This window comes from Tachysurus fulvidraco, chromosome 25, assembly GCF_022655615.1.
Source record: "Tachysurus fulvidraco isolate hzauxx_2018 chromosome 25, HZAU_PFXX_2.0, whole genome shotgun sequence".
Lineage (NCBI taxonomy): Eukaryota > Metazoa > Chordata > Actinopteri > Siluriformes > Bagridae > Tachysurus > Tachysurus fulvidraco.
Genome location: NC_062542.1, coordinates 4,799,852 through 4,823,479, shown reverse-complemented (window position 1 = coordinate 4,823,479; position 23,628 = coordinate 4,799,852). Strand labels below are relative to the sequence as shown.

The window sequence follows — 23,628 nt, the reverse complement described above, 5'->3', positions numbered from 1 at the left end:
GTTTAGCTCCACCCACGCTGCTCTGCTCCGGGTTCGTGATTAGCTGACCGATTCCTGCCGGTTGCTTGGACGGCGATTCTCGCTGCTTCCCCCGCTGCTATAAATAGTCGATGTTTTAAATAGGACAATTTATTGTGTAAGCATTCGTCTGTGCAGAGCATCTCCAGAAGGCAAATGCATGTAAGCATGCACTGATCACCGCACAGATTCCTGACATTCTCCTGAGATCCGATCTCTCTCCCTGTGCCTTATCCCTCGTTCTTTCTGTGGGGAGATGGAAACCGATAAATAAATAAATAAATAAATAAATAAAAAAGTTTAATATACATAAATATAACGTCACCCAAATGCAGCCAAAATATCTTTATTAAAATGCAGTAAAAACACAACAATAAATAAGACATAAAAAAAAGACATAAAAAAATACATACAAAGTATTTCGACATGACTAAACTCACAGTTATTTAAAAGTGCCATAAATTCAACTATGAAAGGAAGCACAGGAAGTTTTAAAGGTCTCTTTACTTTGTTCCAGGTTGATGAGGGATTAAGATAAAGCTTTCCTCTCAGCTCTCAGACATAAACCAGGGGAACAATTTGAATAACCTAATAAGAGACAGTGATGTTCATTTTTTACAGAAACAAAGGATGAAAATTAGGTAACAACTATAAATATTTACATCATATTGCGTCCAAAATCTATCTGTCTGTCTGTCTGTCTGTCTGTCTTGGTGAAGCTTCTATGAGGGAAACATTTTTTGGCATTTACAGTATAGGAGTCTTCAGTATCGGCTCTTAGTCAGAGGTAAGGCTATAAGTAAGTACGGTTTCTAGACAGAATAAGAGGGAACTCTTTTCTTTTTGGACATTCCACGACATTATACATAAATATGTATGGATAAAAACAAAGCAGTTTTGCAATCTAAGCCATCTTTAATTAATACGAATGGAAATAATTAACAAATCGCTGTGGTTTAAGAGGAATAAAACACTTCTTGATTTATTACTGTGTGTACATATTGTCATCTGATAGTGTGCTGATTTAGTGTAATAGTAAACTGGTAGCTATAAGCGCTACATTAACGTTAGCTACGTTAGCTTTCTTTGGTCTGAAGCAAGCAAAATTTTTTTGGCTGAACTGGTCCGGATTGTTAAACGAAGTGCGTTATTCGTGACTTCTGCCCTTACGCAACCTGTGACAGTTGGTGATGTCGCTATCTGTTTGTGTGTGTGTGTTGTTTACACAATGGACTCACAGTGTCTTTCAGACAGAATGCTAGTTTTGTTAGCTCCTAATAAAGGTCCGTTTCTTTCTACAATGAGCCATAATGCACCAAGCTCTTCAATAGGGACGTCTTCAAGTGGGCCTTGAGGGTCCCCTTGTACATTGATTGGACTTATGGAGATCACTTTTAGTCCATCGAGCTGTGTGTTGTAGTGATAAATGCACATTTGAGCTCGTGAGGCGGCCGAGCCATCCTGCAGAAGCACGAAGAGCACAAGGAGGCAGAGCGACACAACGTGAGTGAGATCGTAAGAGTACGTTCAGGCCGGAGATCCGCGCAGAAACGCTCATCGTAGCTAAACTGTGGTTTGTGACATTCTAGTTAGCTTCCTCCAGGGCTGAAACAGCAGAAAATATCTTTGGTTCCCGTATTTCCATGGCAGTGCGGCGTCTCTGAGGTTGTGAGCGTTGCGATGTCGGGTGCTATGGGAGCCGCACTGAGGTGAGCGACGTCTTAAGTGGATACGTTCGTAGAAAACAGAACATGATTCACTGCTAGTCATGTGCTCTTGTTTCCTTTGCTGGTGCCAGGTGATTTGACACTTTTATTACAATAACGCTAACAGCAATAAAGTCTGACGGTTGCTTGTGTGATCAAAGTTTCAGCAGTGTGACCAATGACTGAACAGTCTTATTAGTACTGTAGTGGTGTTAAATCTATAGGCTTGTTAATTACACTGAGAGAAAAAAAAAAGCTTTTCTTACTGTTATGATCTTAAAGAAAAACAGGTAGACTAATAAACACAAATGGGATAAATAATTAAATAAGTAAGGAACATAACTGACAGCACTGCGCACATCACGTAAAGCTACTGTTACCACACCAAAAAGTTTTCCAACCACAGCACACACGTGCGCTCTTATACCACAACGGCACTATGTATTAATGTACAACACCCTGTGTTTTTTCATTGTGTACTGTTTCTACAGTTAAATGTTTACAAGACAAATTAGTTCCTGTTGGTACTTTTGACAGTAGCTACAAACTTTACCTCAACAACCTTGATTTCTCCTGAAAATTAGCATGTTACACAGAATCCAGACACCTTTACTGACATTTCTCAATTCACCTAGACCTGTTTCTGTACAACAACTTTCTTACTTTGGAGAATATAATAAGACTACAGATTGTATGGCTGACCTGCTGCGTAAACATTGTGATGTGATGTGGTCGCTGATATCTACGACATTGACACATTATCGATGTAAAAAAAAACGCTATATTTGCGCTAATTTTATTCTATTGCTTTCGGTTAGGTTTTTGGAATAATAAACAAATTAGAAAACCATTAAAAATTTGATCCCATTGAACAAACATCTGTACAAAAATTAGTACGTGCCTTAAAATATTATAAACTTCACTCACACTGACATAATAAGGCTTTGAAATCTCAAAATCTACACCATCACCATCCATCCCTCTGTAACACTTATGATTTTTAGTTATTTGTAATTAACTAACATCAGTCTCAGCTGTAACTTTAACCTAAACTTCTAAAATATTTATTAAATCATGTGATTTGTGAGCATCAATAGAATCGTAATGTTTGATCGTTCGATTAAATGCTGCTGTGTGGTTTCTCTTTGCTCTTCGGCTGATTTCTTGTTTTAGAAAGCTCTGATTTGTCTATGGTTGATTTTCATACATTATGAAAATAAGTCATGAGGCACTGATTTGTTTCTGGTTGATTTTATTACGTTACAGCCCATTTCTCTGATTTGGGTCTGACTGTCAGTTGTCATTCCCAATGCCTGAAATAATATTTAAGCGGTGAGCAGGCAGAGCTAATCTTGACATTTTGAGGATGATCTGTATTTTGTACTCTATGGAAATCTATGAATTTTCTTAGAAAAGCTCTAAACTGTAAGCTGTGGCATTTATACAACTCGAGGCTTGTCATAAATTAACCTGCTATGTGACTGCGGTTTTGAATGTGAAAGTGAAAAGTGTCTGGTGTCAACGTACTTTGTCCTGTAAGTCTGCACAGTGAGAAAAAGAAACAAAATCTTTGCCATTGCAGCTGCACGGGGAACGAGAGACCAAACACCGAACAGAACCAAACTGAGGGGAGGACAGAGAGTGAAAGAAGACACCTAATGCCAAGGTGAGCCTCTGTTATTGTGCCTTTGCTTTGGGTTTTTTTTTAGCTCTTTTATTGTGTGTGTCTGTGTGAATGTGAAACTTGTCACTTCAGCATTTTTTCACTAATGCTGACAGCCGTAGTTTGTTTCCTTACCACAGCAGCAATAAGCACAGCTAACAACGGTGTTTATAAATGTTTGCTGTTATAAATCATTCTCATTATGAATACCATTATAGGTCTGCTGTAGCCCAAGAGTGTTGTCTGTAATCATGAGGGGAAAATGCTTTACGTGGTTGGAGTGTCCGTGTGCTCACGCTCAGATCACTAGGCAGATTATTCCATATTATTAATAGTCTATTAATAGCGGCTCGCCTCGGTTCCAGAGCATTTCGCCTCATCCGCTCATTCAGTCAGTTTCACATTACAAGCTCTATCATGCTATTGTTTTTTTTTCTTTCTTCTGGTGCCTTATGATTTGACAGTTCTTTAACATCAGTAACATATTATACAAAATCCAATACAAAGCAAGAAAAGATCATATTTGTGAGGCTGTTCACAACGATGCAGAAAGCCTTCATCTGAGCATTGCTGAGATGCCGAGCTGGTCCGCTCTTCAGCCAGATGGACTTCTGCTCCTGCTCTTTTGGTACTATTTAATAAAAAAAATGTGTCAGGTGACATGATGACATATGTATGAATATTGAAGAGAGATGTAAAAACACACACACACACACACACACACACACACACACATACACACACACACATACACACAGACACACACACAAACACATACACACACATACACACACACACACACATACACACACACACATACATACACACATACATACACACACACACACACACACATGCACACACACATGCACACACACATACACACACATACACACACACATGTGCGCTTAGAGAGTTTCAGTTCTCCCATCTGTCTGTGTGGGAAGGATGGCATCATTCTATCTCATCCAACACTGAAAATATAAAAACAAAGACTACATTTCACATAGCTAAACAAGGTGCCCCCCCTGCCCACTCCCCAGAACTTGTACGACACAAGAACCAGAAACCGGGCAGGAAAAATCACCACTGACCCTTAGCACCCTGGACACGACCTCATTCAGCTCCTCTTTTCTGTTAGGTGCTACAGAGCTTTGCTTACTAAAATACTGCCAGATATAGGAACAGTTTCTTTCCCCAGGCAATCACCCTGATCAACAACTCACCATAATTATATGCCCTGCTTCATATCTACAGTATAAGTACTGCATTATCAGAACTATCCGTGTACGTTGCACACATTACTGCTGTTGCATATTGTACAAAAAGCATAATATTGCACAATACAGTTATTTGTACTTCCCACACTTTATGTACATAACTGATCAGTCATATAATCTGTATTCATATATAATACTCATAATGTCTAAGGCCCTGTTCACACTGCAGGTAAAAGTGGCCCAAATCCGATTTTTTTGGGGTCAAGTGACCAGGTCAGACTTCTTCCGGAGTAGTGTGAACACTCAAATCTGGCCCAGATCTGATTTTTTTAAATCAGATCTGGGCCACGCCCATATGTGATCCTGAATCAGACCCAAATCTGATTTTTTCCAATGTGGCCGCAGTGTGAACAGCCAAGGCGGATTTGATGCCACTTTTACGTCAATCTACATCGACATTCGTCACAATTATGTATGTAACGTGTGTGTGTTAAGAGTGTTATATAAAGTGGTTACGTACTCATAATGTTTGCATTGAATACATCACATTATAGCATTACAAAGGCCCGGCTCCAGATATGAGATGAAAGGTGGGCCAAGTGATATTCCAGGTAGGCCGGTTGGTGTGTGTGTGTGTGTGTGTGTGTGTGTGTGTGTGTGTGTGTGTGTGTGTGTGTGTGTGTGTGTGTGTGTGTGTGTGTGTGTGTGTGTGTGTGTGTGTGTGTGTGTGTGTGTGTGTGTGTGTGTCCGTGTCCTTTAATGCTTTAATCTCTCCTGTCTATAGTTTTAATACCATATATTAAGATAATTGTTAGGGTTGTTTGTTATTGTTGTGTTTGTGTTTTCTGCATTAACCCTTATATATAAAAAGGGTTAACATGTTTTTTTTTACATTCTCTCTTTTTGCATTTGTAATATTTTTTTGACCCCTTAACAGATCTTGTATCAATTAAGTAACTTTAGATTTGATAAATAGTGACAATTCAACTAAAACAAACTTGTTACTTGAGTGAAGCATGAACTAAGAATTGGGTTTATTCTTGTAATGTTTTGTTAAAACGGGACAGTTCTTTTAAAATAACTATTTACATCAACTAGAACAAACCTGTACATGTTGTATTTTATTAGGCTATATATAGTGTGTTAATCAAGTTCACTAACAGTTCTAATAAAGTTACTGTGACTGTCGTTTATTGCTTTATAAGCACGTCCGTTTACCTCAAAGGTAGCGTGAATGTGAATGAATGAGCTAAGTCTGTCTGTCTGTCTAGGTGGGGAAAAAGGGGGTTGGGCAGAAATTAGAAAATAACGTATCTCGAGCTGAATTGAATATCGCACCAATTTTGTGATTGGCTGTTATGTGGTGTGGGGCCAAGGTGGGCCAGGCCTCTAATTGGGTGGGCCAGGCCCACTCTGGCCCCCCAATGGAGCCGGGCCTGGCATTACATGATATGTTTGCTTGCACCAGATGATATAATACTTCCTCCATAACCTCGCCAACTTTTTAGCGCAACGGCGTGCTGCGTGTGACGTCATTGTTATTGTTCGTTTGCGCATGCGGGTCAGTTCGAAACCGCAAACAGTTCACACTTGTATCTGATATAGGCCACATTTTAAATGGTAATGTGAACAGCCAAACAAAAAAAATCAGATCTGAGCAAAATATCCGAATTGATCATTAAGACTTGCAGTGTGAACGTGGCCTATTATATCACATCTGCATTGTCTTGTATAGTCTGTATTATCTTGTATAGTATGTACAGTGTTATTTATGTCTGTACAGGTGGAACCAAATTCCTTGTGTCAACATCAACGCACTTGGCCAATAAATCTGATTCTGATTCTGATTCTGATGCTGCACATCTGTCTGATCTTTTATATTGAATCTGCTGATAGCTAGTGCTTTCATCCCTGTGTGTTTATCCACCATATGATACTGCATGACAAGTGAGTAGGCCATTGTGTCCATGGGATTTTTTTGTTTTCTTTGGTAGCAGGTTGGAACTGGACAGAACTAGAGCTGTAATTCAGAGGTTAAGTTGTGAACTAAAGTAAACCAGGCTGCAGGAAGTAGCAGTCTGTTTCATGATTACTATCACAATGATGGCTAGGGCAGCAGTGCTCCGACCCTGGTTTTACTGATCAGAAGGTTGTTCATTCAAACAAAAAAACACCAGGAAACTGCCACAGTTAAGCTCATGATTTAGGCCCTTAACCCTGCTTTTTGGTACCATATCATCACAGACTCTGTGCTCTGACTCCAGACCTTTACAGTGCTTGAATATTTGACAATGAAGAGTGTAATTTCTTCTTTCCTTTCAGCACCATGGAAGAGTTTAAAGTCCAGAGCGCTAAGCACCCCACACCAAACAGCACACCTCTACGTGTTCCCAGCGAGCACTCCAGAGAGCGAGCCAAGCGTCTCTCCACAGAGTCTAACGGGACCAGCGAAGGAGCTGCCGGCTCCAGGACCCCGGTAGAGCTCACGCCACTTGAAGAGGCTTTTAGACGCTTCGCCATCCACGGAGACACCCGCGCCACCGGGAAGGACCTGCACGGCAAGAACTGGTCCAAATTGTGCAAGGACTGCGGCGTCATAGACAACAAATTCATCACCCTCACGGACGTCGACATCGTCTTCTCAAAAGTCAAGTAAGGGTGACGTCTCACACGAGACGGCTTGTTAAACCAGGCATGTCCTGATACGTTGTCCCTGAAATAGGACAGTTCTTTCCAACAGACTTTAGGATTACTGACTATGAAAAGAATTAAAATATGTACATTTAAACAACATGTACAACATCGTGTGTTGAATATCATAGAATTTCTTAGAACCAATTTACCAGAACATATCGAAAACCTAAGCAACAATTACGATCTTCATCCAAATAAGCATGCTTTGTTTTTCGTATTTTGTAATCATGCGTTCGTTTTTTTGGGGTTTTTTTGCCAAGAAAAACACGTAATAGAATCCGTCGAGATCCAACAATCTCGGAAATGTATAACGTGTTCACGGGAAGCCAATTTAGTGGCAAATTCAGCGAACAAAAAAGTTCCTTTGGATTAAATTCCATTATGGGATGACTGCTGGAAAATTCCAAAAACCACGAATCGGTGGACAGGATGCAAACACGTACTCAGAACATGCTTATTTCCTGTAAAAAAAAAACTCGCACGAAGCTAAGCTGATGTCGTAGCTCATTTTTTTTGTCTGGAGAGGATTTATCGTCTGTTTAAATAAGAGATAGAATCAGTTTGTTGCTTTCTGTTTCGCGCAGCAGAATGTGGCCTCATGGGAATTTTTCATCCTGAGTGAACCTTGAGAATAAACATTCTTCTACTTTTACATAATCTGTGCAAACACCACGAATACTGAGATATGAGATATGTTCTTGATGTTTTATCTTTCTCCTGGTTGGGACTAGGCTGTTTAGATGTCTGAGCAGATCCTGTAGGATTACACTGTGTAGCGTTTTGTTTAAAACACGACTTCGGGGGTGGAAGGGTGCCGTGTTGACGTCGCTAGGCTGGTTTGGAGACCTCTATAGTTCGAACTGCTGTCATCTGCTTGCATCATCAATCCATGTGATCCTCGCTTGTAAAGAAAATGGGCTCGAATAAACAACCATTTTAAGCGGTGCTTAAAAAACCCAAATAATAATAAAATATATAAATAAAATTATGGAAATGTTCATGCACATACCGTTAATACTTAATGTATGACAGGGAGGATTAGCATTCGGTTTATAGCGTTTGAGAGAATAATTTCAGCTTACATCTATATGAGCCTCCCTTCCTCTCTCTCTTTTCCTCTCCCTCCTTCTCTCTCTCTTTTTCTTTCTCTCTTCCACCCTCTTTTCCTCCCTCTCTCTCTAACTCACTCTTTTCCTCTCTTTCTCTCGCCCACTCTCTCTCTTTTCCTCTTTCTCTCTCTCTCTCTTCCTCTTTTCCTCTCTCGCTCATTCTCACCCGCTTTTCCTCTTTCATTCTCGCTCTCTCATTTCCTCACTCTCTCTCTCTCGTTTCCTCTCTCTCTCAGTCTCTCTCTCACTATATCTCCTCTCTCTCTCTTTTCCTCACTTTCTCTCTTTCTCCCTCTCTTTTCCTCTCTCACTCTCTCTTCTCCTCTCTCACTCTCTCTTCCTCTCTCACTCTTTTCCTCTCTCATGCACTCTCTTTTCCTCTCTCTCTCTCTCTCTCTCTCTCTCTTTTCCTCTCTTTCTCGCTCATGCTCACCCTCTCTTTTCCTCTTTCATTCTCGCTCTCTCTTTTCCTCACTCTCTCTCTCTTTTCCTCTCTCTCTACTTTCCTCTCTCACTCAGTCTCTCTCTTTTCCTCTCTCTCTCTTCCTCTCACTCTTTTCCTCTCTCATGCACTCCCCCTCTCTCCCCCTCTTTTCCTCTCTCTCTCTTCCTCCCCCCCCCATGTCTTTTCCTCTCTCACTCACACACATCCAGTCTGCTGTGAGTAGCTGCACTTCCTTTCTGACATTAGGCAGCATGCAGCAGGCAGAGAGGAATGGAGCACTGAAGGATCGCCCAAACAAATCCACCCATTAATAATAAACCAAAAAGGGGGCGTGTTTACACGAGCTTGTTGCTATGACACCTGGGTTACTCAGGGAGACACGAGGCTTTGTAGACATTTGTTTAGGTGATTGATCACCACAGCAGTGGGTGTTTGTATGTGTGTTACTACGTTTTTAATGCTGATGTTTAGGAAACAAACGAGTCTGAGGAAGGAAATCAGGCATGTCTAAATGCTAATAAAGATGGTGAGCTTGTCCAAAGGGAAGAGACGTTCAGGTTGGAGTACAGCATTAAAGATTTGATCTGTTTACACAAACTATTTGCAAAGAATAGAAGGTTCTGATCGTTCAGTGTGGAACAGGGAAGTTCTCAGACTTCGTGTATTATCACACATGCTTGTGTTTATTGTAGGAAATATTCTGTGTGTGTCAGTCTCCGTGAAGGAGGCGTGGCCTCTGTGTGTCAGTCTCAGTGAAGGAGGCGTGGCCTCTGTGTGTCAGTCTCAGTGAAGGAGGCGTGGCCTCTGTGTGTCAGTCTCAGTGAAGGAGGCATGGCCTCTGTGTGTCAGTCTCAGTGAAGGAGGCGTGGCCTCTGTGTGTCAGTCTCAGTGAAGGAGGCGTGGCCTCTGTGTGTCAGTCTCAGTGAAGGAGGCGTGGCCTCTGGGTGTCAGTCTCAGTGAAGGAGGAGTGGCCTCTGTGTGTCAATCTCAGTGAAGGAGGCATGGCCTCTGTGTGTCAGTCTCAGTGAAATAGGCGTGGCCTCTGTGTGTCAGTCTCAGTGAAATAGGCGTGGCCTCTGTGTCAGTCTCAGTGAAAGAGGTGTGGCCTCTGTGTGTCAATCTCAGTGAAGGAGGAGTGGCCTCTGTGTGTCAATCTCAGTGAAGGAGGCATGGCCTCTGTGTGTCAGTCTCAGTGAAGGAGGCGTGGCCTCTGTGTGTCAATCAGTGAAGGAGGTGTGGCCTCTGGGTGTCAGTCTCAGTGAAGGAGGCGTGGCCTCTGTGTGTCAATCTCAGTAAAGGAGGAGTGGCCTCTGTGTGCCAGTCTCTGTGAAGGAGGTGTGGCCTTTGTGTGTCACTCAGTAAAAGAGGTGTGGCCTCTGTGTGTGTCGGTCTCAGAAAAGGAGGTGTGGCCTCTTTGCTTCGTCATTTATCAACACCGCTCTAAATGAAAAAAAAAAATCAAAAGCCTGACAGATATTTAGAGTTTGAGAAATAAAGAACACTCTTAGTACAAAAAAGGTTAGCAAATCAGTACAAACGTAATCCAAAGTAACAGCTAAATTAAATGTGTTTGTGCAATTAGCCAGTAAATTTTATCGCTCTATTTTTCCCCCACATCATTTGGTAGGAACAAATCAGCCCGCACCATCACCTACAACCAGTTCAAGGAGGCTCTTTCTGAATTAGCCATTAAGCGCTTCAAAGATAAAACCGCCGAGGAAGCAGCGGAGGAGGTCTTCAAGATGATCGAAGGGAAGTCGCCAATTATATCTGGAGTTACGGTAATCACAGATACACAACAGAACAGATTTACTAAACAGACAGCTTTAAGTTAGCATTATTAAGAACAGTTTTTCAAGCCTGAAACCTCACTAGATCTTTAGAGACTAAACCTCTATCATCACTAGAAGGAAAGAAGCTGCTTTAATTGATTAAATATAATTAACTTTGAAGGAACATTACATATGACTTACAGGAAGAACACAGGAAGCAAGCATAAAATATTTTCACAAATAATTATGTGATATGGTCATTAATGGTTTTTTTTTTCTCTGGCTGCTCAGAGAGCTGTGGCGTCCCCCACCGTATCCCGTCTGACCGACACAACCAAGTTCACCGGTTCTCATAAGGAGCGTTTTGACGAGACAGGCCGCGGGAAAGGCAAAGCGGGCCGCGTCGACATGGTCGACAAATCCGGCTACGTCTCTGGCTACAAACATGCAGGGTCTTACGAGAAGAAGGTCCAGGGCAAACCACAATAAAAACCCATGTGAACAATCCCCCTGTTCCATCAACAGACATGGCAGGTGGGGAGAGAGAGAAAGGAGGAAAGAGGGGAAGAAAAAAAAAAAAAAAAAGCACAACAGGATAATATTTGCTATTTCTGTTTGTTTATATCTGCATAATTTTTTTCTGTGAAAGGGATTTGTTTCCCGTGATGTTGGAGAACTGGAACAACGTTTACATCGACAGACAAGAGACGCAGCCGGCTGGTACATTCCTCGACAAGAACGGAGATCATCATCATCATCATCATACATTCACTTTCAGAAGTAAACTTCAGAAAGGCAGGAAAAAACAGAGAACACAAGTATCCTAATGAGTCGTGAACGACGACGTAATGTTCGACAAGAAAAACGTTTGACCAAATGTCGACATTAGCACGTACGAGGTCTAATCAAACCGTTCGTTACAGACGGCACAAAGGAGGCAGCGAACTGCTCTGTATGGAAGTGTTCAAGTTCTTCCAGGAACAAACCATAAGGCAGAAATAAATGTAGGTCTGTTAAGCCTTTACGCTTATCCTTATAGCTTTATCCCAGAATTGTTAGAAACTTATTAATGGATTTTAGCTACACAAAAAGAAAACTTACCGATCTTATTAAAGCCAATTACACGTGGTGTGTGGAAACATACACATCAGATCGATATTTTAATGACTAACAATGAGAATAAAAGGGAAAACGTGTACGTCTTCACTCACACCAAGAACAGTAAAGAGAATACTCTTTAAAATGTACACAGCCTTATAATCAGTACTTTTCTAAAAATCAGGACTTTTTGATCAGACCTCATTCTGTAGGTAGGAATTATTATTATTATTATCTTTTTGCTATAAAACAAAACAGAACTTTTTTTTTTAAATTTTCTTTCAGGTTGTTAAATACTGCCCTTTATACTCATGTGTTTTATGGTGCATCTTTGCTTGCGATCAGATTCCACTCGTACAGGTTTGCGTTTTTTTATTTTTCGCTATAAGCCTAGCGTGTCCTATTCAAAATCCCTGAGCTGACGTCTACTGATATTAGATGTGAACTTGTGCGGAAGTTCTTAAATAGTCCCCGAATTCGACGACTCGTACTCTCGGCTCGTCGACGTCGGTTTAGCTACGTTTTATATATTTGTATAATGTAATGGTTAATGTTTCTTTCCGTTATATATAGGATCGAAAATATTAATAGTGTTTCTGATCGTGTTTTTATGCTAACGCTTGATGGCATAATATGATACACTGGCTGATACGCTGTTTGCTTCTCCGTTGATACCCATCGCACTGAGGAAGTCAAGCGTGGATCAGATGGTTGGTTAACGATAACGCTGTGTTAGCACAATTTACTATCTATACTACTACTATGCACGACGGCCATCGCTTACCGATCGGATCAGACGTGCGCCGATGTTACGTCTTAACGTCGTTAGAAGTGATCCGTTATATACCGTAATCATCCAACTTTATCCTGGGATTACAGATTTGGCCCAAACAAGGTACCAAGTCATGCAGCTTCCTCATAAATGTGAGCTATCAATTTGAAATAACACGACAGATCATCTTATGATTATCGTCTCATCCCGAAGCCTAACCGAGAGCCAGGAAGAAATTTAAGTAACATCTTGAGTAATATACATATATTAAAAAAAAATAAAAAGTCTGGTTACTACTCGTAATAATAATAATAATTACAACATTATCCAAATGAGATTAAACCAGATTAAAAGAATCTTGTGGTTTCAGAGCGAGAGACATGTCCCATCACGGCACCTTTTAATCCATGCTATTTTTCCAGTCTAATAAACAATGTTTACAGTGTTTGCATTTTAGCCAAATAACACAAACGAACCTAAAGGTCTATAAAAAGGTGATACGATTCTCTTTTAATGTTGTATTACATACAGGGACTTTATACAGAAACCAGAAATTGTTATAGCAAAAAAAGAATATATATTAAAAAAAACAAAACTATAAATAAACTAGCGGTATATACTTTCCGATGCAAATTATGAAACCTTCATGCTGCCGATGCAGGCGTCTGTGGTATTTAATGTCGTCTGCTTTGAAAACGTCGGGCTAGGATTCAGGGCCAAAAAACGTGCAGCATGTTTCCTGGAAGGAAGAAGACAGCAAGTATAGACAGACATATTCTTCTAAAGAACATCTATTTTTCCATTCTCTAGTGTCACACTGTTCCAGTTCATTCCTGCTTGGAAAGTGACTCATATTTCTATCAAAAGAGCAAGTTTGAAATATCGTTGTTGTGTTTTAACAAAGGGTTGCTGTTTTGTGTGCTTCGAACTCCGAATTCTGTAAAACCCTCGGTTTTTCGAGGAACGAAACGTCGTCTTGTATTTCGTATTATTTTTCTGTGTGTTACGGTGACCTGCTGCATGTTGTGTGATAACGATAGATAAGAAAAGATAACGTTCGACAGACCTTTAACTTGTCCGTGTGTTGTAGTATTGTTCTGAATAAAAAAAAAAGAAATAAAAAAAAGAAAGAAAGAAAGACAAGGCCTTGTGTTTTGGCTCCGATATTTTTTTCCCCTTCTCATTACATTTGCACACCTCAGCAAATTTTATAGCAATGCTTCAATGAGCTGTTAGTTAAAAAAAAAAAAAAACAACAACAAAAAACTGATTCCTGACCTGAAAATATTTTAAATAAATAAATAAATAAATAAATAGGCCGATCTGATCGGGTTCGGCTGAACTTAAAATAAATCCTTGATGTTCTACAGGGATATGATCTAGTACACGTTTTAGGATATTTAGAATTTTTGTTTTTTCTGTTCTTGTACTGTTCTATACAAGAGAAGTGTGTTCTGAGTAGCAAGGTGTTAGAAATCACTTCAGGGTTAAGTGTTTGGTTAAGTGTCCCTCATTTTATCAGAGAGAATCTGCTGCTCTAATCTGATCAGCTGTTTCTGCAGAGAAACATTCTCCTCTAAAACGTTCTTCAACTCCCGATGAAGATGCTCCTGTTGGAAAGAAAAAAAAACCACACACACACACACACACACACACACACACACAACATATTATCTATACAGCATCACTATAACGCATAAGTTATAAGGCTGGATAAAGATGTCTGTTAAATGCCCTAAATGTAAATGATTCTGAATCACCTTCACTATGAACCATTTTGACTGATTTGTTTGTGAAAACGAACCGAACCACCAGCGCAGACTTACGATGTTGCCATGTGCCTGTTTCAGCTGCTCCGTAAGTCTCTTCTGTTCTCTCTTCCTTAAGTCTAGCTGGTCGCTCAGTGTGTGGATCTTCTCCCTCTGTGCAGCCATCACGCTTTCGCCGTTAGCGACCTCTTGCTCCATCATACAGAGGATCCGCACCGCGTGCACTAAAACACAAGGGGCGAACAAAACCAAGCCCACAAACAACGGGTAGGTGCATCGTTATCTCGCCTAATACAGCTCCATGCGCTGTGGTGTAAAGATCTGATGATAACATCACCACCAGCATGCATCTGGTGATGATTTAATGAATCTGGAAGCTGAATCACTGAACCCCAAATACTATAAATTAGAAGTCTTATCAGGTTCCTTTATCAAAAAGTAATGAGCGGTGTATCCTACAATTTTAGTACCACTGAAATAAAGCACAGCCATCACGTGTGAGTGCAAGTCACACCGTCAAATGACAGAAAAATACAAATGGAGGATTTTCACTCACTGAAAAAGTGCTTAGTGCTGTGATCCTTCATCTCGCTTGACCAGTACTCGTCCACCAAACTGAGAAGCAGCTCCATCGGCTTCCTGTACGCCCCCTGAACGCGAGAGCGTTACGGGTTATTTTATAGTTTGTGCCGAAGACGTGCTTAAACCCAAGATCTAAAATATATACGCTTCGTTACTGATGACTCTTTTACCTTACAGGATCTTTTGGCTCTCTCGGGTCCTTTCGGTTCTCGGTCATAAGAGCTTCGGTGTTCCGTATTCAGTCTCGGTGGGTGAAGTTTCCTCTCCGAGAAATCTTTCAACAAACAGCCCTCATGATCAGCTCCTTTAACAGATCATTAAGATAAAAGTAAATCCCCAACATTAATACTGTGCATGATGTGGGTCTGGAAACGCTTTAGAAATGTCTCCCATGCGAAGAGATCTTTGATATAATGATTTTAAATATAGAAACGAATCACCTACAAGTAGGGCTGGGCGATAACGATATGTATCGCGATAGACACGTGATCGATATCAATAAAAAATGTGTTCGATAAAACGTTTGATTTTTTTTTTTTCGGAAAAAAGGGAAATGTAATTTTTATTACCGTTCTTTTAAAAAGGTAGGGTCTCTGATGTTAGAGAAATGCTTCAGAAAGGTTCAGAGAAAGGTAATGTTGCAAGGGATGAATTCGAGTTTCTACATAACTAAATCTAGTTTTACGTTTAATCAACAACGGTTTTCAGTTGTCCAGGACACTTCAAATTTCTACTAATAGACAAATGAACAAATGAAACAATCCCAAAAAATAAATACCTTGCGTAGAAGCAATTTTGCTGCTGGGGTGTGGCGTGAAATAACTTTCTGCCTGTGTTCTGATGGGTGTGAGGTTACTAGAAGTGCATCTCTTTACAGACGGTTCAACGAAGGTGACTCTGGGAGCGTCTTTCCTGCGACAGGGTCCGACAGGGTGGCGCGTCTCTGTGTGTTGCAAAAGTATCAATCGAGCGTTCACTTCTAGTTAAGATATTGTACGACATGGTACACTTTTGTTTCAATGTTATGGACACAAACTATGAGGAAGAAAGTGTTAACGTAAATTTTGGACACTTTTTTAGACGCCAAAGATTTAAGTTCTGACAGAGGAAGAGAAATGGCGCCGTCTTGTGGACAAACAGACTTTTACAAATAGAGCATGAACTACACTCACCAGTTTTATGACATTTTTTAAATTGGGGTTGAAATTCCTGAATGGCGGAATGAACAATTATTACTTTAATGACTATTAAATTATTAAAACAAACATTTAATTATCAGACAATTCTAACGAGACTCCTGAAACGTAACCATTGAGTAGATTTAAAATTTGGTTGTTCAGCAAAAGAGTGGAAAAACCACATCAAAATTATATTTAATATGAAATATTTGTCCCTTTAAATATGCCAGACAACGTGAACAAAAGGCAAAACCAGAACGAACAACGAACGAGCAATGTGTGACAACAGCTTACTATTAGATCTTTTCTGTTGTTAGCAAAGTTAGCGTTTTCTGCGACGTATTTACACAGAGATGACTTCGGCTACCTTGTAAACGAGCAGAATCTGCTTTGCTGGACTCTTCGACGTGATCTTCATGCGTCAGCGTCCTGTTTTTCCCATCGGAGTTGCGATTCAGCACCGTTTCCTCGTTGCCTTCTTGGAGCATGAGCTTTGACATCTTGTTCACCGAAGCGATTCTAGGATCGCTGCTTCTGTGAAAAACAAAAACAAAACATATCACAGGACAATAATGCGATTATTTCTAGGACTTTGTAGCTTAGAATATCTTGGCATTGGAATTAAGGATGATTATCCTTTTCTGAGACAATGCAACAATATGATATAGAACATGTACAAAACATGTATATAAAAGGATATAAGCATCGAGACACACTGGCCACAAGTATATACTTTATCTAAGCAACTCATCTGAACATCGCTGTCAAATACACACTGTTCTGAACCTTTGTGAATGTTTTATTTTGATCTGTCAATTTCTACACACCTGGTAGTAGAAAATATAAAGACAATCACCTATTACTTATCTCCGTTTTTGAAAGTGGAGACCTTTCACTGGACTCAACTCCCGACTCTGCCGAGAAGTGCATGAGAGCCGCTTTTCTCTCTCTGTCCCTGACAACACAGTCATCTGGAAAGATCAGAACAACAAGTAAACTATAAAATGTACGTACTGTACACACACACACTCACACAGACACTCACACACACACACACAACCCTCTAGTGTACCAACAAAACAAATATGTACCAAGTTTCCGGAGCTTAGAGATTGCCTGGACTAAGTTCAGGCGGTAATAGGGATGGTTTTTCACAACTGGGTTTAACCTCAGATCCAGTTCCTTGAGATTTTGAAGGCTGCCTAAAGACAGGATGTCCTGAAGAGAGGAGATTCTGTTGTAATACAGATTCAAGTTCTCGAGCAACTTTAGATGCAGGATGCCCTGGAAAACAACAAGGAAATAATTACACACAGCACAGAATTCTCTTCAGTGAGGCGGAAAATAATGTCATGACAGTACACACTGTTATAGAAAAATAATCAACAAGGTGACAAAATGTTATGCAGGACAACAAGGAATTACTAAAAAAAAAAAGGGTTCAAAGGGGTTTTATTTCTTGGAATACAGAGAAATTTGCCTACATCCATGTCTACAGCACCATCGTATCAAACTCTTTTGTGTCCTGCGCTGTCTGTCTCGTCTCTTGTGTCCTGCGCTGTCTGTCTCGTCTCTTGTGTCCTGCGCTGTCTGTCTCGTCTCTTGTGTCCTGCGCTGTCTGTCTCGTCTCTTGTGTCCTGCGCTGTCTGTCTCGTCTCTTGTGTCCTGCGCTGTCTGTCTCGTCTCTTGTGTCCTGCGCTGTCTGTCTCATCTCTTGTGTCCTGCGCTGTCTGTCTCGTCTCTTGTGTCCTGCGCTGTCTGTCTCGTCTCTTGTGTCCTGCGCTGTCTGTCTCGTCTCTTGTGTCCTGCGCTGTCTGTCTCGTCTCTTGTGTCCTGCGCTGTCTGTCTCGTCTCTTGTGTCCTGCGCTGTCTGTCTCGTCTCTTGTGTCCTGCGCTGTCTGTCTCGTCTCTTGTGTCCTGCGCTGTCTGTCTCGTCTCTTGTGTCCTGCGCTGTCTGTCTCGTCTCTTGTGTCCTGTGCTGCTTGTACCAGGTTGCACAGATACACTTTATGTATCTAGGACTAACTTATTAAGTCCTAGATTAACGTATTATCTCTGTCTTTGTGTTATGTAGCTCATGTTTTATTGTTCTGGAGAAACGTTGTCTCATTTCACTGTGTACTGCACCAGATAAATATGGCTGAAATGACAATAAAAGCTTCTTGACTTGTCTTGAATTTGCCAACAATTACTCACCTCCACAGAAACGAGGGCGTTATGAGAAAGATCCAAACATTTCAAGTGAACAAAGTTCTTGAGAGAAATTCCCAAATGACATATTTTCCCTGTTTCGTATGTTCCTGGCAAACGCAGTGATCGAACATCCGCTAAGTTTGAATAATTAAAAAAAGATAGCAGAATTAACAGAGAATTAGCATCACATGCTAAGCTAACATGATAAACAAACCTTCAAGTGAGTTAATAAAATAAATATCGAAAGTAATAGAATGGCCTTTTAAAACGTTAAAAAGATGTATTCGGGATTTAGAGTAGGTCTTCTGTAATTAACTCACCTAAACACTGGTGTTGAAGCTTTAACCTTTCCCTTATCCACTGCTCTGTTAGTGATAAACACTGCGTCGGCGCCATAGTTTTAAACTGCCGGTAAGGCATTGCGCATGCGCGGTTCACACAAAAGGAAAGCAAGGTTATTCTCGCCATTAAACACATTAAGGAAGGAATGAAATTACAGTACAATTACCATTTAAACATGCAATTCTTGTCTTTTTCCACATCATATCCTAAGGGTATATAAAACATTTTACCATTTTACCCATTCTATGTACATAGTATTTAGCACATAGTATATATAATACACATATGTACACCGGAGGGTGTGATTATAGACACCAGAGGGTGTGATTATAGCACTGGAGGGGTGATTATAGACACCAGAGGGTGTGATTATATACACCAGAGGGTGTGATTATAGCACTGGAGGGGTGATTATAGACACCAGAGGGTGTGATTATATACACTGGAGGGTGTGATTATAGACACCGGAGGATGTGATTATAGCACTGGATGGTGTGATTATAGACACCAGAGGTTGTGATTATAGACACCGGAGGGTGTGATTATAGACACCAGAGGGTGTGATTATAGACACCAGAGGGTGTGATTATATACACCAGAGGGTGTGATTATAGACACCGGAGGATGTGATTATAGCACCGGAAGGGTGATTATAGACACCAGAGGGTGTGATTATATACACTGGAGGGTGTGATTATAGACACCAGAGGATGTGATTATAGCACTGGAGGGTGTGATTATAAACACCAGAGGGTGTGATTATATACACTGGAGGGTGTGATTATAGACACCAGAGGATGTGATTATAGCACTGGAGGGTGTGATTATAAACACCAGAGGGTGTGATTATGACACCGGAGGATGTGATTATAGCACTGGAGGGTGTGATTATAGACACCAGAGGGTGTGATTATAGCACTGGAGGGGGTGATTATAGACACCAGAGGGTGTGATTATAGCACTGGAGGGTGTGATTATAGACACCAGAGGGTGTGATTATAGCACTGGAGGGGGTGATTATAGACACCAGAGGGTGTGATTATAGACACCAGAGGATGTGATTATAGCACTGGAGGGTATGATTATAGACACCAGAGGGTGTGATTATAGCACAGGAGGGTGTGATTATAGACACCGGAGGGTGTGATTATAGACACCAGAGGGTGTGATTATAGACACCGGAGGGTGTGATTATAGACACCAGAAGGTGTGATTACAGACACTGGAGGGTGTGATTATAGACACCAGAGGGTGTGATTATAGCACAGGAGGGTGTGATTAGACACTGGAGGGTGTGATTACAGACACTGGAGGGTGTGATTATAGACACCAGAGGGTGTGATTATAGCACAGGAGGGTGTGATTAGACACTGGAGGGTGTGATTATAGACACTGGAGGGTGTGATTATAGACACCAGAGGGTGTGATTAGACACTGGAGGGTGTGATTATAGACACTGTATTAGGCAGGTAACCAAAGCAGCTGTTTATTTATTTATTTGTTTGTTTGTTTGTTTGTTTGTTTTAATAAACACAATTTTATAAGAAACGTGAAAACCAGACCACAACAAAAACAAGTACGTGTAATATAAATCCACATTGCACACCTTAACAGCAATAAAATGTAAAATGATACGCATGCGCATTATACCTCGGGCGGCGTCGTAAACTGTGAAGAACTGCGCGCATGCGCAGTGTCAATCGACCAGATTAGTTATCAACCGACGCTTTCAGGGAACGGCAGTGTTCTGCGTCTCTCTCTCTCTCTCTCTCTCTCTCTCTCTCTCTCTCTCTCTCTCTCTCTCTCTCTCTCTCTCTCTCTCACTGAATGACGGTTAAAATGAGAGGAGGATGTGTGAGGTTCGAGCGAATGCTAAGTCGGAGCAGCTGATGGACGCTTCGGGTCCTGTGGCTCACACCATGGAGAAGGAGGACACGGATGGAGAAGATCTCTCTCTGGAGGAGATTTTAACGCTGTACGACCAGCCGATTAACGAGGAGCAGGCGTGGGCTGTGTGTTATCAGTGCTGCAGAGATTTATCGCGTTCGGATCAGCACAGGGTTGTCAGAGGACCAGGAGATGTCAGGATCCATAAAGACGGAGCTGTTAGGATAGAACAAGGTATAATACCATCATCATCATGATCACCACCATCATCACCATCATCATCATCATCATCATCATCACCAATCTAGCTCAGATTACCTTGATTTTGATTGGACAATTCAGATTCACGTGTTTGAATATTAAGTCTATATTTACTAGTATATGTATATATGCAGCAATATTCCTTTAACGTTTATCACATAGCTATACAAATGCTTATTCTACACACATAGACTCCCTGAAATTCATCCATTCATTTTGTATATAATGAACGTCTTATTGTGGAATATATTGCTATCAATACAGGCCAAATATCTCAACTGCAGTGCCACGTAGGAGTCAGGGGCTGTTTACTTCAGTGGGTTTTTACCTCAGCCTGTTTTGTTTACCTCAGACTGTTTTGTTTACCTCAGCCCGTGTACCTCAGACCGTGTACCTCAGCCCGTGTACCTCAGCCCATGTACCTCACCTCAGCCCTTTTAGTTTACCTCAGCCAGTTTAGTTTACCTCAGCCTGTTTATCTCAGCCTGTTTAACTCAGCCTGTTTAGTTTACCTCAGCCAGTTTAGTTTACCTCAGCCTGTTTATCTCAGCCTGTTTAACTCAGCCTGTTTAGTTTACCTCAGCCTGTTTAGTTTACCTCAGCCTGTTTATCTCCGTGTGTTTACCTCAGCATGTGATTTGCCCTTTCTAGAGTGCGTTCTTCCCCGTATTCTACAGCAATCTATCAATTATTACACAGTTGACTGAATGTCACACTTTTTTAACTGTTTATAGACGGATTAAATGTCTGATGTCTTTAAGAAGCTATTGTAATATCTTATGTATAGGTGTTTTATAGAAGATATAAATAGTTCCCTCACCAGCCTCTCTTTTTCAGCCTGTATTCAGGTAATTACTAAAAAAGAAAATGTTCTAGTTAATCGCAATACTCACTATGGTGAAGTTTCTCAAAAATGTTCCTTTTATCCTTATGTAACATAAATAGGATCTCAGCACAGATTTGGTTTATGCTCATCTTACTTTCACAAACATATTAGATACACTAAAAAAACATATACAAAAATGTTTAACATCTTAAAGGAAGTCATTCCAGTTTTTCCCCATAATCCTTTCGCACACAGACTCCTAAACCACACGCTATGATGCGTGTAGGTTAAAAAAATAATAAAAAGAGCATTTTTTTTGTACTATATCAATATAATATTATTTCTTCTTTTTAAATACACTTGTAGGCATTGGAATACGCACACACACACACACACACACACACACACACACACACACACACACGATAAACATTATACCTAATAGATTAGGTGTGTATTTACATTGAGTTATGACTTTGTTGACATACGTTTAGCTAATGTCATACCTGCCTGAAGCAAGATTACCCAGGTGTGACTCATTATAGGATGTGTATGGGTGTGTCTGATATCTGTACACACTCAAACATATATATTTCCTTATTGCTCAGGATTAATGAGCTAGTCACAATTTGTAAGAGTATTTAAAGAAAATATACTAAAATATTCTAAAATCTGGGTTGCTGAGATTCCACATGTCCTTTTTGCGAACCAGGCTGTAAAGCTGTACAATGACTGAACTGCCTTAACTTATAACATATCGATATATATAGATTCGTCAGACTGTATGTTTATAATCACACCCTCCGGTGTCACCCAAATGAGGACGAGGTTCCCCCTTTGAGACTGGTTCCTCTCAAGGTTTCTTCCTTTATCTCAGCCTTCCTTTATCTCTCTTCCCTCATCTAAGGGAGTTTTTCCTCACCTCAGTCACCTGAGTCACCTCAGACTTGCTCATTGGGGATAAATACAAACACATTTACATATATCTAATATTAATTTTGAATTTTGTATTACATTATTCTTTGTATTAACCTTTTGTTCTATGTTTATGTTCTGTAAAGCTGCATTGAGACAAGGTTAATTGTATAAAAAGTGCAATACAAATAAAATTGAATTGAATTAAATCTTGCTTTCACTTGTTTTGTCGAGAGACTGATTCCAACCCCAGATAAGCTCAGCTGACTGATCCCTGATTCAGCTCCACTGCTAATTTGTACCTTATCATTTAAAGCAGCAGTATGTAACTTTTGGCAATTTGGATATTTTTGACTGACCGTTAATATAAAGCACTGCATGCCCGGTTTGTTTTATCGTGCTCTTCTCCTCATGCAAACCCTGACCTTCCTTCTTTCATTTCTCCCTGCAGGGAAAGAGCACTCGGCATCCGCTGTGGATATGGTGAGTGAAGCTGTCCGTTCCTCTCTGTGTTTGATTTAGGAGGCTGTGTGTGTAGACTGTATTTTTGACTATTGAGATAACGTTAGAGAAGCAGATGGATACAGAAGTCAGATTCATATCTGTGCTGAGACTGTGATACTTTTTTCCACAGTTTAGGTTGTTGTTGTTGTTCTTCTTCTTTTTCTTCTTCTTGATGGATTTATTACTAGAGCTATTAGGATTATTTCCTAAAGTATTTCACCAAAGCTCTCAGAGAGAGGAAATGATCATGCTGGGACATGAAAGATTTCCTGCTGATGACATTTACAGACCAGTCAGAGTTATCTACTGTTATCACCCGACATAAATCTTATCATTTACATTTCAAGTGGCCTTGGCCTTTATCTCACAGCGAGGCTTACGGCGACGATAGTCACAGAGGAGCAAAGGTAACTAATTGCGAGAAAATCTGGTCTTAATGCGTATTGATTAATTCGCCTCCCTAACAGACTACACAGCTTCACCGCTCTCAGACGTATCGTGTGAGTGTTTTATCTGGTAGTTACTTATTAGTTAGATAGAAAGAGTCGGCATACAAGCTAAAAGCAGGAAAGTTCCGAACCTACAATTTCAAACTATCTACATAATCTGTATTATCTGTATTAAAGAAATAATTCCCCAGAACGTGTGATGCAACCCTTACCGCTCCAAAGTGG

At 40.6% G+C, this 23,628-nt stretch overlaps 3 protein-coding genes across 6 annotated transcripts in view; 2 read left to right on the top strand and 1 right to left on the bottom strand.

The window, feature by feature from the left end:
• The first annotated feature begins 1,556 nt into the window (after window positions 1-1,556).
• On the top strand, window positions 1,557-13,813 carry LOC113658468 (tubulin polymerization-promoting protein). Of its 2 annotated transcripts, XM_027170926.2 has the most exons (6): window positions 1,557-1,727; window positions 3,307-3,390; window positions 6,930-7,259; window positions 10,483-10,636; window positions 10,919-11,161; window positions 11,277-13,813. In XM_027170926.2, exons 1-5 carry the CDS (start codon window positions 1,699-1,701, stop codon window positions 11,114-11,116), a joined length of 795 nt encoding a protein of 264 aa, XP_027026727.2. In that variant the 5' UTR covers window positions 1,557-1,698; the 3' UTR covers window positions 11,117-11,161; window positions 11,277-13,813. The 2 variants fall into 2 exon arrangements, with proteins under 2 accessions (XP_027026727.2, XP_027026738.1); XM_027170937.2 differs by lacking the exons at window positions 1,557-1,727; window positions 3,307-3,390 and adding an exon at window positions 6,410-6,554.
• On the bottom strand, window positions 12,981-18,674 carry cep72 (centrosomal protein 72). 2 transcript variants are annotated; one of them, XM_027170860.2, is made up of 10 exons: window positions 18,540-18,674; window positions 18,223-18,353; window positions 17,118-17,310; window positions 16,883-16,997; window positions 16,394-16,560; window positions 15,627-15,791; window positions 15,019-15,152; window positions 14,823-14,916; window positions 14,324-14,490; window positions 12,981-14,107 (listed from the first exon to the last, which is right to left on the bottom strand). In XM_027170860.2, the coding sequence occupies exons 1-10, from the start codon at window positions 18,637-18,639 to the stop codon at window positions 13,997-13,999; spliced, it is 1,377 nt and encodes a 458-aa protein (XP_027026661.1). In that variant the 5' UTR covers window positions 18,640-18,674; the 3' UTR covers window positions 12,981-13,996. The 2 variants fall into 2 exon arrangements, with proteins under 2 accessions (XP_027026661.1, XP_027026670.1); XM_027170869.2 differs by lacking the exons at window positions 18,223-18,353; window positions 18,540-18,674 and adding an exon at window positions 17,511-17,598.
• Window positions 18,675-20,262: 1,588 nt separating this feature from the next.
• The window catches only part of spire1b (spire-type actin nucleation factor 1b), a 21,662-nt gene continuing 18,296 nt past the window's right edge, over window positions 20,263-23,628 (top strand). Inside the window, exons 1-2 of one of the 2 annotated variants that reach the window (XM_027170841.2) lie at window positions 20,263-20,682; window positions 22,902-22,933. In XM_027170841.2, coding sequence (XP_027026642.1) covers window positions 20,412-20,682; window positions 22,902-22,933 — 303 coding nt within the window. In that variant the 5' untranslated portion in view covers window positions 20,263-20,411. The remainder of the gene's footprint in view (window positions 20,683-22,901; window positions 22,934-23,628) is intronic. The other variant, XM_027170848.2, reaches the window with a different exon arrangement.